General features: G+C 44.3%; 1 protein-coding gene across 1 annotated transcript; it reads left to right on the forward strand.

The window, feature by feature from the left end:
• The first annotated feature begins 918 nt into the window (after positions 1-918).
• LOC100381983 (putative RING zinc finger domain superfamily protein) lies at positions 919-4,466 on the forward strand. Its single transcript, NM_001174753.1, has 3 exons — positions 919-1,234; positions 1,337-1,925; positions 4,118-4,466. Exons 1-3 carry the CDS (start codon positions 946-948, stop codon positions 4,194-4,196), a joined length of 957 nt encoding a protein of 318 aa, NP_001168224.1. The 5' UTR covers positions 919-945; the 3' UTR covers positions 4,197-4,466.
• The last annotated feature ends 15,391 nt before the right edge of the window (positions 4,467-19,857 follow it).

Genomic DNA, 19,857 nt, shown 5'->3' on the forward strand with positions numbered 1-19,857 from the left:
AATAAGAAAACTAAAACTCTATTTTATTTTCCATATTTAGCAATTTAAGGACTAAAATGGAATAAAATTGTGATATCCTGACCCATTGCTTAATAGAATTAATAGTGTACTCATACACACAAGGTGCATCTTTTTTCGGAAGCCTGTTTTGAAAGAACCTCTAGGTTAAGCGTGTTTGGCCTAAATAAATTTTGGGATGGGTGACCAACCGGAAAGTCTTCTCGGATTTGCACAAGTGAGAACAAAGTGTGCACAAATGACTCGTGTTGATCTGTGGGGATGATCTATGATCCTTGAGGGCTGCCGGGATTAAGTACCGCCGGTCGAAGAGTGGACAGAGTGTTACAAATGATATCAGAGCTGACCCTCGCGGTTTCACGCACGTGTGTAGGCTAAGGGTTCTGGTATATAACGCATGACTTATATGGGTTCGAAGTGGTCACATGGAATGTCATATGACGACACTAGACATAGACGTGATAGGGGAGGTTTCTGGTTCGGGGTTGACCGACGAAGACGTCGATCTTCTAAGGGGGTGGATTGTGATATCCTGTCCCATAGCTTAATAGGATTGATAAAATACTCATACCAATAAGGTTCATCTCGCTTTTCGAAAGACTGTCTCGAAAGAACCTCGGGGTTAAGCGTATGTGATCCAGAGCAATTTTAGAATGGGTGACCAACTGGTAAATCTTTTCGGGTGCATATGAGTGAGAATAAAATGCACACAAAAGACTTGTATTGGTCTATAAAGATAGTTTATGTTTCTAAAAGGGTAATAAAAATAAATATCGCCCCCTCGGTCTCGGAAGCGCAGCAGGCTGCTGGGCCAAATGTCAAACAACATGCTGCTGGGCCAAATGGCAAACACACCCTAAAAGACCGCGGGTGGCTGATCAACGGTTTCCAGTAGCAGCAGCACAACTGCACGACCCCTCGCCGGCCATGGAGGCCTCCGCCACCGGCGCCGCGGATCCGCACTTCCCGATTTACATCTCCTCGGACGAGGAAGACGGGCACGCCTATTTCATCGAGTCCTATAGCCCCGAGGAGGTCCAGATTCAGCAGACCATTCTTCTCTCCCTGTATACCTCTCGCGCCCAGACGGCCGCCGCCTGCTCCGCTTCCTCCTCTTACCCTACTGGTGCCTCCTCCACCCCTAAGGCCGGTACCTCCTCCACCCCTAAGGAAACTCCTATCGATCACAAAAGAAAGCGCAAGCTTAAACTAGAAGGTACGTGTCACATTTCGAATTGAGCATTGAAATCTCAATACCTAGATGCTTACGATTCACTTGGATCTCGCCTAATTTCTCTGATCTGACGCAATGTGGCAGACGACACGAACGACTCCAAAATGAAGCGGTCCACGCGCAACCGCTTCAACTGCGCCATCTGCTTCGAGATGGTTCTGGCTGCGGAGAAGTTTGTTGTGAGTCACTGCCCTCACGCGTTCTGCAACAGTTGCATCGGAAGGTATGTCGCCGGCAAGGTAGCCGACAACGTAGCCGTGATCGGGTGCCCTGACCCCGCGTGTGAGACGGGGTTTATTGAGATGGATCTGTGTCGGGATATCATCCCGCCTGAACTATTTGACCGGTGGAGTGTCGTGCTGTGCGAGGAGCTACTGGGTGATGATAAGTTCTACTGTCCGTTCAAGGATTGCTCGGCACTGTTACTAAATGATGATTCGGCGAAGATCAGGGAAACAGAGTGTCCCCACTGTCACAGGCTGTTCTGTGCTCGCTGCCATGTGCCATGGCACGATGGGATCGAGTGCAAGGAATTTAGGAAGCTTGGGGATGACGAGAAGGGGGAGAATGATTTGATGCTTAAGAAACTTGCTGACAAGGAGAAATGGCAGAGGTGCCCCAAGTGCAGGATGTATGTTTCGCGAAAATCTGGGTGCTTGTTAATAAATTGCAGGTAATTTTCCTATCTTATCATTTCTTTGTTCCAATCCGTATTCTTCTCGAAGACTGCAGTAATGTATAAAATTAGGACAAAAAAGCTGAATATGGTGTGGAGTGTGCTGAGTGGTTTGTACAAAGTTGGCAAAAGTTAGTTGTTTATGGACACAGAAGGAGACGAGAAAGTCTAATTGATGTTCATGATAAGAAAGGAATAAAAATTCTTATGGAATACAATCTCCCCTTCACTCTAGAAGTCTAGGCATGTCAAATTTATCTTCCCCATTACATTTCCCATATACATCAAATTATGTTGGTGATGCATAATGCCCGGTGCTTGAGAACAAGGTTTTAAAGTCGACTCTAGTCGCCTGAGCACCGATAAGGTGACTAATCGTGATAAGTTGTAAATTTTCTCGATTAGTCGAGCTTAGTCGACTCCTATAGTCGTCCACCTATATCAGAACCATATATATATATATATATATATATATATATATATATATATATATATATATATATATATATATATATATATATATATATATATATATATATATATATATATATATATATATATATATATATATATATATATATATATATATATATATATATATATATATATATATATATATATATATATATATATATATATATATATATATATATATATATAGCTGTAGCAACACCATAGGTTCAAAATTCAAATGCAAGTCATAAGATTAAATGCAGGACAAGAGGACACTACATTGCAAATACCATTTTAGTATAAAGACAGGATAGCATTAAAACAATACTATTGCAGATCTATTGACAATATAACTGTAGCAGCATATTTTCACTAAAATTCACAAGAATGGCCGCGACTGCAAAAGGGCTCCACGCGCTGGAGGCTGCAGCAAAGGTGCCACACACTTGAGGTTCGAGCAGAGGACCTCTGCAGCAGCCATGTGATGGAGGGGGCAGCCACGTGATGGAGCAACGGACGCACAGCAGGGGCGGAGGGAGAGGAGGGTGACAGCGCTAGAGAATGGGGCAATGGAGCAAGGGCGGTGGCGCTAAGCAGGGCGCACGCCGCGTACAGGTGGCGGCGGCCACAGTGTTGCGTATCTAGGACTCGAGGTAGGGCAAAACAGTGTATTTAGACCTTTAGAGATGGTGGGACGGTCCATAGAAAAGAGACCGAATATTAGCCCAAAACGAACAAAATTAGTCGGTCATAACACTAGTCGAACGACTAATCACGATTTGTCAGCGACTAGGACGACTAATCGCTTCCTAGTCGCCCTAGTCGAGTCAAAGACCCTGATCGAGCTTGCTCCAGCGATAAGGCCGCCTAATCGCGACTAATTGCGATTAGTCGGACGACTTTAAAACCTTGCTTGAGAAGGAGGCCATAGTGGAGCAAGCTGAACATGCTACTATGCTTACTATCTATGAGTTCTACACTAGTGAATAGTGATTTATATTGCTACTGATTGCTTCAGCATTTAGTGGTACCAATGATACAGCTACCAGCTGATTTGATTGCTGAACCTTTCCACAAAAGTATATCTTGCCTTTACTTTTAGTGGCTATTAACCATCACTTCAATCTCAATGAATGACATTGAAGAATGATTTAAACTGTCTTCTTATTTTGTCTTGGGTGTAATATGTAAAACAATCATGTACTCCTTTAGTATGCTGAAAATGAGGGAAGCTAAATGATGATATGATAGGAAATATATATATTTATAGTTTCTATCTACATTCTACATTGTGCAGCAAGAATAGTTTATTTATTAGTCGTATATGTACCAAAGGTAATATTCAACAGGTTCCCATTTTTTGCGTTCAAAGAAAAACCTCCTTGTCCATCTCCTCTTGGGCTGTGAACAAGTTCCTCAAGTGAAACTAGGTTTTATTTCAAACTAGTTTCCAAGTGCTAGTAGTTTCCATGCAGTGAGGACCTGGGTTGGGTGAAGTGTTGCATTCTATCAAGTTCTAGCTTGGGTTTTTGTTGTTCTGCTTGGTTTCATTTGATCTTTTTGGTTACTTCTGAATTCTGATTCGCTCTTGTGTTTAGTTTTGTATCTAGTAGCCTATGTTATCCCAGCAATTTTAAATATCAATTTTACTGATTCTATAAGCACAAAAGCCATGTATTGAACTTTGGTTGTTGATATTCATCTGACTAACAAAAATTTTTGTTCTGTTTTTGAAGGTGCAAACAGTACTTCTGTTACCATTGTGCTGCACCAATGGATAGGGAAACTCACTATTGTGAGAATTGCAAGCACTAGAGAAGTAGATTAAGGTCTTTTTAGATAATGAGTAGGTAAAGCTCTTAGTTAACAATGCAGGCTCCGTGCGCAGTCGTAGGTGATACCTAAGTAGAATTTTATCCCCTTTTAGTGGAAGTAAGTTCCACCTTTCTGCCATCGTGATATTGTTGAGCTATAGAGTTGATGTGCTGAAGTTATCCTTAAAGCATCCTGCATTCCTGCATCATGAACTCCCTCCGTCTTGTAATATAATGCTTTACAAAATATTTTAAGATAACTTGAGAGAATATCCAAATGACGCATATACCCATGGATTAGACCTAGTTAAGAAATTTCTCCTTAAATTATGGTTTCCTTTTTTTAACAAACTTAGTCAAATCTGAGCATCCACATAGAATACCTTCTGTTTGAGTACAAAATTTTGAAGTCATAATCCATTATATTCCATGACAGGGGGGTATTTGATTAATTTGCTGGTGTTTTTAGGTATGTTCTGATATATGGTTCTTCTAATTCTATGGTTAGCTTCAATTCAGTATATAACAGAAAAGGCAAGAAAAACATTTTAACTGTGATTACGTGATGTGAACCATATCTTTGTTAGATTGATTTCAATCAACTAGATAATATGACAGTTTTTGTCAATTTTAACATGTTAGCAGTCTTCAGGTGATATGGACTTCGTGACTTTCATGTGAAATGAAGTGCTCCTTGCTATCATGCAAAACAACAGAGCTCTTCTCGCTTGACAGACCTGATTTTGCACGGTTCTTAGGCCTGCTGCTTCTCTTAGGCTCCTGCCACGTCAGCTCTGGACCCCACTCATGTCTCTATCGTTCCCGTGCACAGGCTGCAACAGTCTATAGCTATATCAGCTTTTTCTATTTCAGAATTAAGTAATTCAAGCACGTTATTTTAACGCTCAAAAATCGTACAACATAATCTTTTACTGAATTAAAAACTCAAAGTGCATAATAATTTATAATAATTAAAATGAAAAGTACATGACAATTTATAGAGAGATTGGGGACAAAATTTGTGATTTTTGCAATTTTCTGGACTACAAACAATAAAAACGGCTAATTGCAACGTCCAGTACACATGGACTAGCGTGTCACCTGCATCTCGCCTCCCTCTCGTCCTCCTCTCGCTTGAATACGCGCTCCAGCGTGTTGCCCGCTCTCGTCGGGCGCTAGGGGCGTCGCCCAGGGACACGCTCTCACCCACTCACCCACGGTCGGGTGACATGAGGCTCATCTCACCCCCACTAAAGGCTTTATTGGCACCATCCTTAGATTTAGTCTGTACGAGGAAAGTCTTTATTTTGTCAGTAATATTTGAGATGTGACTTTCAACATGTGGTTGAACAAAGTTGTTGTGGAATTGTTCACACAAGCAACATAGGGTAGAGCAAACCCTATTGAATATAAATTTAATGTCTAAGTACATTACATCTTAGGGATATTTATACATGTTGGGACCTTCGTTAATCTATATAAAATCTTTTTTCTGCCTCTTGAATCATCTGAAACAAATGGCGAGTCCTTTTTATATTAGAGGGTAATTAGGACATTTGCACCTAAATGGTTCATCCTTGTTGTCTTTGGATCGGATCGAAACAGAACCTGAGACTATGATGGTTCGATTCACTTAAAAGATCGCTCATGCAATCGAACTGCTAAAAATTGTTTGAATCGACTACTTTTATAGGAACCATGAACCAGTCGGTTCCATACAAACTAGGCGAATTTTGAACTTTTCCAAAATTACTCTCCTATGTATTCAGAAACATCTTATATATCTATACGAATACCGTTAGTGTCGAAATAAGGTTATTCTTCTAGATGCCTTCAAGACATATTTGAGGATCCTGATATAAGAGGTTATCATGGGATCCAATTGTTGAGACTTGAGACCACCACTCCTTAGGCCTATATGCCTAGAGGACCTGCCCTGGCTTCGGCCAAGACACAGGCTTAATCCTTCGAGCAATTTGATCTCAAGACACTCTAAAGGAATAAGACATCAACACCAAGTCCTGTTAATAACCACTGAGGACCCTCAGGTTCCTGGAGCACCCCTAACGTCGGGGCACTCCTGCACTTAGGCTTCGTTCGTTTGTCCAGGAATGAGCTTAGAAATTGTTCCAGCTGATCAAAACTTATACAAATTAGGCAAGCATTTTGACCGGTAATGGTTCTAGGCAAGCACTCCCCTGATCTCCAACTATACAAATTAGGTAAGCATTCCCTAGGAACCGAACATACCCTTACAAATCTAGCCCACAAGGATGGTTTAAGACACATGACCTTGGTGCCCTGAGGCCTCCAAATATAACAACTTTACTTGCTCCTTGCCTTAGAGCAATCTCGCAAGAATGGTCTAAGTCCCTAGGTGAAAGGGAAATGTGCCCTTGGGCCATTTCTAAGTATTTTGGTGATTGAGTGCCAACACAAGTGCTTAAATGTGAATCTATACCCATGGATGGACAAAGTGCAAATCAAGAGTAAAGGTATGTTTCTAAGCCTTAGTACATTGTTTTGAAGACTAATGTGTTGTGTCTAAGTGCTTGAAACAGGAGAAATCGAGTCAGAGAAAAGTTGGCTGTGTACAGCCAAAAGGCTGTTCGGTCTGGAGCACCGGACTGTCCGGTGGTGCACCGGACTGTGTCCGGTGCGCCAGACTGACTCGGGCGAACTGGCAGCTCTCGGGAATTTACCGGCGACGTACGGCTATAATTCACCGGACTGTCCGGTGAGCCAACGGTCGGCCGGGCCAACGGTCGGCCGCGCGATCTGCGCGGGACACGTGGCCGAGCCAACGGCTAGAAGGGGGCACCGGACTGTCCGGTGTGCACCGGACATGTCCGGTGCGCCAACGGCTCTCTGGCGGCCAACGGTCAGCTGCGCCGTTTAAGGAAAGAAATCGGGCACCGGACAGTGTCCGGTGTGCACCGGACTGTCCGGTGCACTAGTCGACAGAAGGCAAGATCAGCCTTCTAGATTTGCTCTCAACGGCTCCTAGCTTCCTTGGGGCTATAAAAGAGACCCCTAGGCGCATGGAGGAATACACCAAGCATTCCTACAACATTCCTAAGCACCAAGACATCGATTCCGCGCATTTGGTTCATTGTGATAGCATCTAGAGCTCTTGTTGAGTTGTGAACTCATTGAGTTGTGTTGTGAGCTCTTGTTGCGACTTGTGTGCGTGCTGTTGCTCTGATTTTGAGTCTTGTGTGCGTTGCTAGTTCCTCCCTTACTCCGTATTTCTTTGTGAATCTCAAGTGTAAGGGCGAGAGGCTCCAAGTTGTGGAGATTCCTCGCAAACGGGATATTGAAAGGCAAAGCAAAACACTGTGGTATTCAAGTTGGTCTTTGGACCGCTTGAGAGGGGTTGATTGCAACCCTCGTCCGTTGGGACGCCACAACGTGGAGTAGGCAAGCGTTGGTCTTGGCCGAACCACGGGATAAACCACTGTGTCATCTCTGTGTTTGATCTCTTGTGGTATTGTGTTTTGTTGAGACTCCTCTCTAGCCACTTGACGATTATTGTGCTAACACTTAACAAGTTTTTGTGGCTATAAGTTTAAGTTTCACAGGATCACCTATTCACCCCCCCCTCTAGGTGCTCTCAATTGGTATCGGAGCCGTTCTCTTCACAAAGGGACTAACCGCCCGAAGAGATGGATCCTAAAGGGAAGGGAATCGTGATCAACGACAAGGAGAAGGAGTCCTTCGTCAACGAGCCAAGGGATGACAAGTCCAACGACTCAGGCTCGGGCCACAGACGCAAAGATGGGAAGAAGAAGAAGACAAGACGCATCAAGGAGATCGTCTACTACGACAGTGATGAGTCTACTTCCTCCCAAAAGGACGACGACCACAACGAATACGAGAGAAAGAAACCGGTCAATTCGAACTTTTCTTTTGATTACTCTCGTATTCCTCAAAGTACTAATGCTCATTTATTATCTATTCCACTTGGTAAACCTCGTCATTTTGATGGAGAGGACTACGGATTTTGGAGTCACAAAATGCGTAGTCACTTGTTCTCTCTCCATCCTAGCATATGGGAGATTGTAGAAAATGGAATGCACTTTGATAGTACGGATAGTCCCATGTTTATTAATGAACAGATTCATAAAAATGCACAAGCTACTACTGTGTTGCTAGCCTCTTTGTGCAGGGACGAGTACCATAAGGTGAGCGGCTTGGACAATGCCAAGCAGATCTGGGACACCCTCAAGATCTCTCATGAGGGGAATGATGTCACCTTGCTCACCAAGATGGAGTTGGTGGAGGGCGAGCTTGGACGGTTCGCAATGATAAGGGGCGAGGAGCCAACTCAAACATACAACCGGCTCAAGACCCTTATCAACAAAATAAGGAGCTACGGAAGCACGCGATGGACGGATCACGACGTCGTCCGCCTAATGCTAAGGTCCTTTACCGTTCTTGATCCTCATTTGGTGAACAATATTCGTGAAAATCCTAGGTACACCAAGATGTCGCCCGAAGAAGTTCTGGGGAAGTTCGTAAGCGGGCGAATGATGATCAAGGAGGCAAGATATGTGGACGATGCGTTGAACGGTCCTATTCATGAGCCTCAACCCATTGCTCTCAAGGCAACGAGGAGCAAGGAGGCGCTACCGAGCAAGGTGGCGCAAGTTGAGGCGGCCGGGCTAAATAATGAGGAGATGGCCCTCATCATTAAACGCTTCAAGACGGCGCTTAAAGGTCGCAAGGGACAGCCAAGCAAGACCAAGACAAAGGAGAAGCGATCGTGCTTCAAATGTGGTAAGATTGGTCATTTCATTGCTAAATGTCCCGATAATGAAAGTGACCAGGAAAAGGGGAACAAAAGGGAGAAGAAGAAGCATTACAAGAAGGCCAAGGGCGAGGCACATATCGGAAAGGAGTGGGATTCGGATTGTTCTTCCTCCGACTCCGACAATGAAGGACTCGCCGCCACCGCCTTCAGCAAGTCATCCCTCTTCCCCAACGAGCGTCACACTTGCCTCATGGCAAGGGAGAAGAAAGTAAGCACTCATGATACTAGTACTTATGCTTCTTCAAGTGAGGATGAGTCTAGTGATGATGATGAGATAGATTACTCATGCTTATTCAAGGGATTAGATAGATCTAAAATTAATAAGATTAATGAGTTGATTGATGCTTTGAATGACAAGAATAGATTACTAGAAAAACAAGAGGATCTTTTATATGAGGAGCATGATAAATTTGTTAGTGCACAAAATTCTCTTGCTCTAGAAATTAAAAGGAATGAAATGCTCTCTAGTGAATTATCTACTTGTCATGAATCCATCTCTAAATTAAAAAGTGTTAATGATGATTTGAATGCTAAGTTAGAAATAGCTAGTAAATCAACATCTTGTGTAGAAATTGTTGAAACTTGCAATAGGTGTAAAGATTTTGACATTGATGCTTGTAGTGAACACCTAGTTTCAATTTCCAAACTTAATGATGAATTGGCTAGTCTTAATGCTCAACTTAAGACTAGCAAGAGTAATTTTGATAAGCTAAAATTTGCAAGGGATGCCTACACAATTGGTAGACACCCCTCAATTAAGGATGGACTTGGCTACAAGAAGGAAGCCAAGAACTTGACAAGCCATAAGGCTCCCATCTCCGCCAAGGAGAAAGGGAAGGCCCCTATGGCTAGTAGTGTGCAAAAGAACCATGCCTTTATGTACCATGATAGGAGACAATCTAGAAATGCTTATAGGAGATGTAACGCATATGATGCTTTTGATTCTCATGACATGTTTGCTTCTAGTTCTTCTTATGTGCATGATAGAAATGTTGGTAGGAGAAATGTTGTTCATAATATGCCTAGGAGAAATGTTGTTAATGTTCCTAGGAAAATAATGAATGAACCCTCTACAATTTATCATGCTTTAAATGCTTCCTTTGCTATTTGTAGAAAGGATAGGAAAATAGTTGCTAGGAAGTTAGGGGCAAAATGCAAGGGAGACAAAACTTGCATTTGGGTCCCTAAGGATATTTGCACTAACCTTGTAGGACCCAACATGAGTTGGGTACCTAAGACCCAAGCCTAAATTTGCCTTGCAGGTTTATGCATCCGGGGGTTCAAGCTGGATTATCGACAGCGAATGCACAAACCATATGACGGGGGAGAAGAAGATGTTCACCTCCTACGTCAAGAATAAGGATTCCCAAGATTCAATTATATTCGGTGATGGGAATCAAGGCAAGGTAAAAGGGTTAGGTAAAATTGCAATTTTTAATGAGCACTCTATCTCCAATGTGTTTTTAGTTGAGTCTCTTGGTTACAATTTGCTATCTGTTAGTCAACTATGCAATATGGGATATAATTGTCTTTTTACAAATGTAGATGTGTCTGTCTTTAGAAGAAGTGATGGTTCACTAGCCTTTAAGGGTGTATTAGACGGCAAGCTTTACTTAGTTGATTTTGCAAAAGAAGAGGCCGGTCTAGATGCATGCTTAATTGCTAAGACTAGCATGGGCTGGCTGTGGCATCGCCGCTTAGCACATGTGGGGATGAAGAACCTTCACAAGCTTCTAAAGGGAGAACACGTGATAGGTTTGACTAACGTACAATTCGAAAAAGATAGACCTTGTGCAGCTTGTCAGGCAGGTAAACAGGTGGGAGGAGCGCATCACAGCAAGAATGTGATGACCACATCAAGACCCCTGGAGCTGCTACATATGGACCTCTTCGGACCCGTCGCCTATCTAAGCATAGGAGGAAGTAAGTATGGTTTAGTTGTTATTGATGACTTTTCCCGCTTCACTTGGGTGTTCTTTTTGCAGGATAAGTCTGAAACCCAAGGGACCCTCAAGCGCTTCCTCAGGAGAGCTCAAAATGAGTTTGAGCTCAAGGTGAAGAAGATAAGGAGCGACAACGGGTCCGAGTTTAAGAACCTTCAAGTGGAGGAGTTCCTTGAGGAGGAAGGGATCAAGCACGAGTTCTCCGCTCCCTACACACCACAGCAAAATGGTGTGGTAGAGAGGAAGAACAGGACGCTAATCGATATGGCGAGGACGATGCTTGGAGAATTCAAGACCCCCGAGCGTTTTTGGTCGGAAGCCGTGAACACGGCTTGCCACGCCATCAATAGGGTCTACCTTCATCGCCTCCTCAAGAAGACTTCGTATGAGCTACTCATCGGTAACAAACCCAATGTATCTTACTTTCGTGTATTTGGGAGCAAGTGCTATATTCTAGTGAAGAAGGGTAGAAATTCTAAATTTGCTCCCAAAGCTGTAGAAGGGTTTTTGTTAGGTTATGACTCAAATACAAAGGCGTATAGAGTCTTCAACAAATCATCGGGTTTGGTTGAAGTCTCTAGCGACGTTGTATTTGATGAGACTAATGGCTCTCCAAGAGAGCAAGTTGTTGATTGTGATGATGTAGATGAAGAAGATGTTCCGACGGCCGCTATACGAACCATGGCGATTGGAGAAGTGCGGCCACAGGAACAAGATGAACGAGATCAACCTTCTTCCTCAACAACGGTGCATCCCCCAACTCAAGACGATGAACAGGTTCATCAAAAGGAGGCGTGTGATCAAGGGGGAGCACAAGATGATCACGTGATGGAGGAAGAAGCGCAACCGGCACCTCCAACCCAAGTTCGAGCGGTGATTCAAAGGGATCATCCCATCGACCAAATTTTGGGTGACATTAGTAAGGGAGTAACTACTCGATCTCGATTAGTTAATTTTTGTGAGCATTACTCCTTTATCTCTTCTATTGAGCCTTTCAGGGTAGAGGAGGCCTTGCTAGATCCGGATTGGGTATTGGCCATGCAGGAGGAACTCAACAACTTCAAGCACAATGAAGTTTGGACACTGGTGCCTCGTCCCAAGCAAAATGTTGTGGGAACCAAGTGGGTGTTCCGCAACAAACAGGACGAGCACGGGGTGGTGACGAGGAACAAGGCTCGACTTGTGGCAAAAGGTTATGCCCAAGTCGCAGGTTTGGACTTTGAGGAGACTTTTGCTCCTGTGGCTAGGCTAGAATCAATTCGTATCTTGCTAGCATATGCCGCTCACCATTCTTTCAGGTTGTACCAAATGGATGTGAAGAGCGCGTTCCTCAACGGGCCGATCAAGGAGGAGGTGTACGTAGAGCAACCCCCTGGCTTCGAGGATGAACGGTACCCCGACCATGTGTGTAAGCTCTCTAAGGCGCTCTATGGACTTAAGCAAGCCCCAAGAGCATGGTATGAATGCCTTAGAGACTTTTTAATTGCTAATGCTTTCAAGGTTGGGAAAGCCGATCCAACTCTTTTTACTAAGACTTGCAATGGTGATCTTTTTGTGTGCCAAATTTATGTCGATGACATAATATTTGGTTCTACTAATCAAAAGTCTTGTGAAGAGTTTAGCAGGGTGATGACGCAGAAATTTGAGATGTCGATGATGGGCGAGTTGAACTACTTCCTTGGGTTCCAAGTGAAGCAACTCAAGGACGGCACCTTCATCTCCCAAACAAAGTACACGCAAGACTTGCTGAAGCGGTTTGGGATGAAGGACGCCAAACCCGCAAAGACTCCGATGGGGACCGACGGACACACCGACCTCAACAAAGGAGGTAAGTCCGTTGATCAAAAAGCATACCAGTCAATGATAGGGTCCTTACTTTATTTATGTGCTAGTAGACCGGATATTATGCTTAGCGTATGCATGTGTGCTAGATTTCAATCCGATCCTAAGGAGTGTCACTTAGTAGCGGTGAAGCGAATTCTTAGATATTTGGTTGCTACGCCTTGCTTTGGGCTCTGGTATCCAAAGGGGTCTACCTTTGACTTGGTTGGATACTCAGATTCCGACTATGCTGGATGTAAGGTCGATAGGAAGAGTACATCAGGGACGTGCCAATTCTTAGGAAGGTCCTTGGTGTCGTGGAACTCTAAGAAACAAACCTCCGTTGCCCTATCCACCGCTGAGGCCGAGTATGTTGCCGCAGGGCAGTGTTGCGCGCAACTACTTTGGATGAGGCAAACCCTTCGGGACTTTGGCTACAATCTGAGCAAAGTCCCACTCCTATGTGACAATGAGAGTGCTATCCGCATGGCGGAAAATCCTGTTGAACACAGCCGCACAAAGCACATAGACATCCGGCATCACTTATTGAGAGACCACCAGCAAAAGGGAGATATCGAAGTGTTTCATGTTAGCACCGAGAACCAGCTAGCCGATATCTTTACCAAGCCTCTAGATGAGAAGACCTTTTGCAGGTTGCGTAGTGAGCTAAATGTCTTAGATTCGTGGAACTTGGATTGATTTATAGCATACATGTGTTTATGCCCTTGATCATGTTCCTTATGCATTTCGTTGCTTACTTATGGTGCTCAAGTTGTACAAACACTCCCCGGACCTCACAAGTCCTTTGTGCAAGTGATGCACATATTTAGGGGGAGCTGTGCTACAACTTGACCCTTTGAGACTAACCATGTCCTTGAGTTTGCTTGTTTTAGTCTCAAAGGAGGTTTGGAAGGGAAAAGGTGGACTTGGACCATGAAAGACTTCCACTGCACTCCGATGAGAGGGTAACTTATTCCAAGTTCATCTCATGTACTCTCATTGCCTTTGTATTCTTATTGAAGATTTTGGTGAGGCAATGGGGTTAAAAGGGCCAACGTTAATCCCGTTTTGGTGCTTGATGCCAAAGGGGGAGAAAATAAAGGCCAAAGTGATAAATGGATCAGCTACCACTTGAGAGATTTTGAAAATAGTAGAATAGAGTTTTTTGTTTGTCAAAATTCTTTTATTGTCTCTCGTGTCAAAAGTTGGCTTCTTGTGGGGAGAAATGTTGATTATGGGAAAAAGGGGGGAGTTTTTGGAATCCTGAATCAAATACTCCTGAAATGACTCTCTTTATGACTTAACATGTGTGTTTGACTTAGAGATAGAAATTGGAGTTTTGATTTGCAAAAACAAACCAAGTGGTGGCAAAGGATGATCCATATATGCCAAAATTGAATCAAAATAAATTTGAGTTTTATTTGAAGTGATATTGCACTTGTTCTAGTTGCTTTATGTTGTGTTGGCATAAATCACCAAAAAGGGGGAGATTGAAAGGGAAATGTGCCCTTGGGCCATTTCTAAGTATTTTGGTGATTGAGTGCCAACACAAGTGCTTAAATGTGAATCTATACCCATGGATGGACAAAGTGCAAATCAAGAGTAAAGGTATGTTTCTAAGCCTTAGTACATTGTTTTGAAGACTAATGTGTTGTGTCTAAGTGCTTGAAACAGGAGAAATCGAGTCAGAGAAAAGTTGGCTGTGTACAGCCAAAAGGCTGTTCGGTCTGGAGCACCGGACTGTCCGGTGCGCCAGACTGACTCGGGCGAACTGGCAGCTCTCGGGAATTTACCGGCGACGTACGACTATAATTCACCGGACTGTCCGGTGTGCACCGGACTGTCCGGTGAGCCAACGGTCGGCCGCGCGATCTGCGCGGGACACGTGGCCGAGCCAACGGCTAGAAGGGGGCACCGGACTGTCCGGTGTGCACCGGACATGTCCGGTGCGCCAACGGCTCTCTGGCGGCCAACGGTCGGCTGCGCCGTTTAAGGAAAGAAATTGGGCACCGGACAGTGTCCGGTGTGCACCGGACTGTCCGGTGCACCAATCGACAGAAGGCAAGATCAGCCTTCTAGATTTGCTCTCAACGGCTCCTAGCTTCCTTGGGGCTATAAAAGAGACCCCTAGGCGCATGGAGGAATACACCAAGCATTCCTACAACATTCCTAAGCACCAAGACATCGATTCCGCGCATTTGGTTCATTGTGATAGCATCTAGAGCTCTTGTTGAGTTGTGAACTCATTGAGTTGTGTTGTGAGCTCTTGTTGCGACTTGTGTGCGTGCTGTTGCTCTGATTTTGAGTCTTGTGTGCGTTGCTAGTTCCTCCCTTACTCCGTATTTCTTTGTGAATCTCAAGTGTAAGGGCGAGAGGCTCCAAGTTGTGGAGATTCCTCGCAAACGGGATATTGAAAGGCAAAGCAAAACACTGTGGTATTCAAGTTGGTCTTTGGACCGCTTGAGAGGGGTTGATTGCAACCCTCGTCCGTTGGGACGCCACAACGTGGAGTAGGCAAGCGTTGGTCTTGGCCGAACCACGGGATAAACCACTGTGTCATCTCTGTGTTTGATCTCTTGTGGTATTGTGTTTTGTTGAGACTCCTCTCTAGCCACTTGACGATTATTGTGCTAACACTTAACAAGTTTTTGTGGCTATAAGTTTAAGTTTCACAGGATCACCTATTCACCCCCCCTCTAGGTGCTCTCACTAGGTCCCCTTGCTCGAGGCGTTCATGAAACATTATGTGTCCGAAACACCGTTAAAGGCAGCAGAACTTAATCGCATGAGGCCTCATGCATCCCCTCATATCCTTAAGGTCCTTGGTCTCATATAATATGAAAAGGCTAGGCCTGGGACCTTGGGGTCCAGGGCCTCCCGTGGGTTCAAGGGATTTGCATTAAGTATAAACATGTTCACAAGACAAAAGGTTGCGCCTAGCCCCACCAAATGCATTATGGCCCTTGAAGCCCGGTGGCCACATTTGGGGCCTACTCCTGATAGGTCCATACTCTGACATTTCATATAAGCATCTCGTACAACATATTAAATGTATGATATGCAATGTAACAGTCTGATAGGCTCACTATCACACCATGACTTAGGCAGCAGGATGCTCTAGGCCTTCGTTCTACATCAATAAAACGATATGGGGTGAGCAAATGACATAACAATGGGGTTAGTAAATTATGAAGAGAACTAGTGTTGTGGCGTTTATATCTAAAAAGTGTTAGTCAAAACACCAAACATCCTCGATCTTATGGAGCTAGCGAGGTCCACGAGAGGGAAGTCGTGGTTCGCTAGAGCTTGTCAACCTAAGGCAAAGAACCTTTAGGCCCAGCATCACACCTCTAAATAGGAGAACCATGTACACCATGAGAAAGGTGGCACATGTTCCTGCTTCTCATCTCAAACTCATATAGCTCATCTCTCTTCCTTCTAAAGCTAAACCCAACCAAGTGACCATCCTTCTTGTAGTACTCGTAGTGGTACCTCACCTCTCTCTTAGGCGGTGCCTATTTGTGGGTATGGCTCACTTGGGTGGCTATGGTGCTCTAGGAAGAGGATCACTAGAGATGTTGGACAGAGTGTTAAGGGGGTTCTTAAGATGATTAGGTTTGGGAATCCACACTTTTTGATGTGGGGCTCTTGGAGGTTCCTCAAACACTTTGTATCTCACATATAGGGTGGCATATTTAGGTGGAGTGAATTTAACGGTCTGGGAAGTGGTTGTAGGTTTTTCATAAGGGGTCAATCTATTAACCCAACAACCTTTGTTGTAACAAGTGTCACTCAAATCCCTAGTAGCAAAGCCTAACCCCCATCCACCAATTCCCCTCCTTAATTGGCTGACCATCATGCCCAAATAGGGCTCATTACTAGATTCCAGATCAAGATTGATCCAAGGTATGTGTTTTCTTCCTTGATGCAAGTATTGTTGTGTTTGCATGAAACAAGCTCGTACTGGAAACCATTACAATGTGCACTCTAAGCAGGATTAGGTGCACTCACTAAGCTAGCCTTCTCAAGTGAGGCTACTCTAGTGTCCTTCTCTGCTAGATAAGTTTGCAAACTAGTACAAGTCTGACATGCACCCAACAAGATAGATCTAGATTGTAACTCATCACGTTCATCGAGCAAGGTGACATACTTGGTCTATAATTTGGTAATATTCGACATGTCAAGAGCACACTCATGACATTCAATCTTATCGGACAACACCATAGAAGCTCTAACAGACTCAAACTCCGTAAGTGTGGTCTCAAACTTGCATTTGTACTCTCTCCTCTCACATGTCGCAAACCTAAGTAACTTGTCCTAACTAGCTAAAACTACTGTCAGCTCATCTACCTTAGTGTCAAGTTCATTGGTGGAAGTAATACCTTAGATGTGGAGTCATTGCCAATGTCTGTGCTATCACCGCTCACCGTGTCCTCACCAGTGCCATGGTGCAGATTCCTCCAGCGGTATCTATGAAGTCTATGAAGAAGCACAACTTGTTCAGCTTGTCCTTGACCTGCCTCTTGAACTTGTTTACCACTCGAGGAAAAAGAAGTGTGACCAGAGTCATTGTCGAGGTCACTAAGGAGGTGAGGAAGGTGCACTCCTTGAGCTTGGCCTTGTGGAGGTACTTCTGCTTGAGCATCTCCTTGTCAAACCTCTCCTTGGACTGTTTATGGAGTTAGATGGAGGCTGAAAGGGAATTAGGCTTACACCTAGTCCCTAATTAATTTTGGTGGTTGAATTGCCCAACACAAATAATTGGACTAACTAGTTTGCTCTAGTGTATAAGTTATACAGGTGCCAAAGGTTCACACTTAGCCAATAAAAAGACCAAGTATTGGGTTCAACAAAAGAGCAAAGGGACAACCGAAGGCACCTCTGGTCTGGCGCACCGGACTGTCCGGTGCACCAGAGGACACCAAGTCAAACTCGTCACCTTCGGGAAAATCCAGAGGTGCTCCGCTATAATTCACCGGACTGTCCGGTGTACACCGGACAGTGTCCGGTGCTCCAAGGAACGGCGCCTCAGGAACTCGCCAGCTTCGGGAATTCACAATGGCTAGTCCGCTATAATTCACCGGACATGTCCGGTGTACACCGGACTGTCCGGTGTGACATCGAAGCAACGAATACTTCGGCGCCAACGACTACCTGCAGCGCATTGAATACGCGCTAGCGCGCGCAGAAGTCAGGCACGCCCATGCTGGCGCACCGGACACTCTACAGTACATGTCCGGTGCGCCACCGGACATCCAGGCGGGCCCAGAAGACAAAGCTCCAACGGTTAGACCCCAACGTCTTTGGTGACGTGGCTGGCGCACCGGACTGTCCGGTGTGCACCGGACTGTCCGGTGCACCATACGACAGTCAGCCCCACCAAACGACTAGTTTGGTGGTTGGGGCTATAAATACCCTCAACCACCCCACATTCAAGTCATCCAAGTTTTCATACTTCCAACCACTTACAAGAGCTAGGCATTCAATTCTAGACACACTCAAGAGATCAAATCCTCTCCCAAATTCCACACAAAGCTTTAGTGACTAGTGAGAGAGATTTGCTTGTGTTCTTTCGAGCTCTTGCGCTTGGATTGCTTTCTTCTTTCTTGATTCTTTATTGCGATCAAACTCACTTGTAAATTGAGGCAAGAGACACCAATCTTGTGGTGGTCCTTGTAGGAACTTTGTGTTCCAAGTGATTGAGAAGAGAAAGCTCACTCGGTCCGAGAGACCGTTTGAGAGAGGGAAAGGGTTGAAAGAGACCCGGTCTTTGTGACCACCTCAACGGGGAGTAGGTTTGCAAGAACCGAACCTCGGTAAAACAAATCCGCGTGTCACACCTCTTATTTGCTTGCGATTTGTTTTGCACCCTCTCTCGCGGACTCAATTATATTTCTAACGCTAACCCGGCTTGTAGTTGTGATTATTTTTGAGAATTTCAGTTTCGCCCTATTCACCCCCCCTCTAGGCGACTTTCAGAGGCTTTAGTACATATGACCACATTATGGGGATAGTTTTGCATAAGCAAAAAAAATTCTTCAAATACATATCCTTACAATCGGTATCTTTTCATAACATAAAAATCTTAACCATGCACATGCATCCTAGCAAGTAGATTGCATTTTTCATTTGGCATTTATAATATTTATTTGTTTTGGTGTTGTTTTCATCGATCACCAAAAGTGGGGTGATTGTTAGGAAAATGGACCTTGGACCATTTGATTAATGAATTTTGGTGTTTGATGATCAACATAACCATTTGGACTAATGTGTTTGCATGTGTTTATGTTTATAGTTCAATGGATGTAGCGTGGACTTGGACGAAGGCACCAAGGTAATCAAGACGATCAACACCTCAAAGAAAGACAATATAAGACTCATTGAGGACATATCAAGATCATGCAAGAGCCCAAGACACAAGGCAAGATAAGCTCAAGTGAAGAAACACGAAGACACGAATAAATCAGCACAACAAGGAGGCACCAGACGTATTCGATGACACACCAGATGGCAACTGTGGTTAAGCAAGAAAAGGGCTAAAGATAGAGTGCACTGGATAAAACACACTAGATGGGGCACTAAGAGTGCTCTGTAGGATGACCTAGAGAGTTGCAGGGCACAAGACAAGCCAGAGGTACAACATAATCCACACCAGATGCGACACACAAAGAGGGTGCAAAACGTACCCAAGATGATATAACACAACATATATAACCAATGTTAACACCAGTGGCACACTGGATACCCAGTGCTCAGTGGTCAACAACAACTAGTTCCAATGGCTAGCCCACGTGGAAGACACTAGACGTGTCCGGTGGCACACCAAACATGTCCAATGCTGCACAAAAAAGTCTGCAACTTTTGCAATTGCTAGTTGTAATTACTAGCTGATGTGGAACTTACCTGTAAGGAAAATGGACCCCGACCCATTTGACTAAGTGATTTTGGTGTTTAATGATTAACATAACTAGTGAACTAATGTTTTCCAAGTGTTTGTGCTTCATAGTTCACATGATGCAAAGTGGATTGGACTGAGGCTCTGAGGATGCAACACCTCAAAACATGACCTAAAAGACTCATAGTAG

The sequence above is a fragment of the Zea mays genome, chromosome 7, assembly GCF_902167145.1.
Source record: "Zea mays cultivar B73 chromosome 7, Zm-B73-REFERENCE-NAM-5.0, whole genome shotgun sequence".
NCBI classification, from domain to species: domain Eukaryota; kingdom Viridiplantae; phylum Streptophyta; class Magnoliopsida; order Poales; family Poaceae; genus Zea; species Zea mays.

Coding starts and splice junctions, on each gene's coding strand:
- LOC100381983 (NM_001174753.1), top strand. CDS start 946: ATGGAGGCCTCCGCCACCGGCGCCGCGGATCCGCACTTCCCGATTTAC. Junction 1,235..1,336: donor GCGCAAGCTTAAACTAGAAG/GTACGTGTCACA, acceptor GCAATGTGGCAG/ACGACACGAACGACTCCAAA. Junction 1,926..4,117: donor TGCTTGTTAATAAATTGCAG/GTAATTTTCCTA, acceptor CTGTTTTTGAAG/GTGCAAACAGTACTTCTGTT.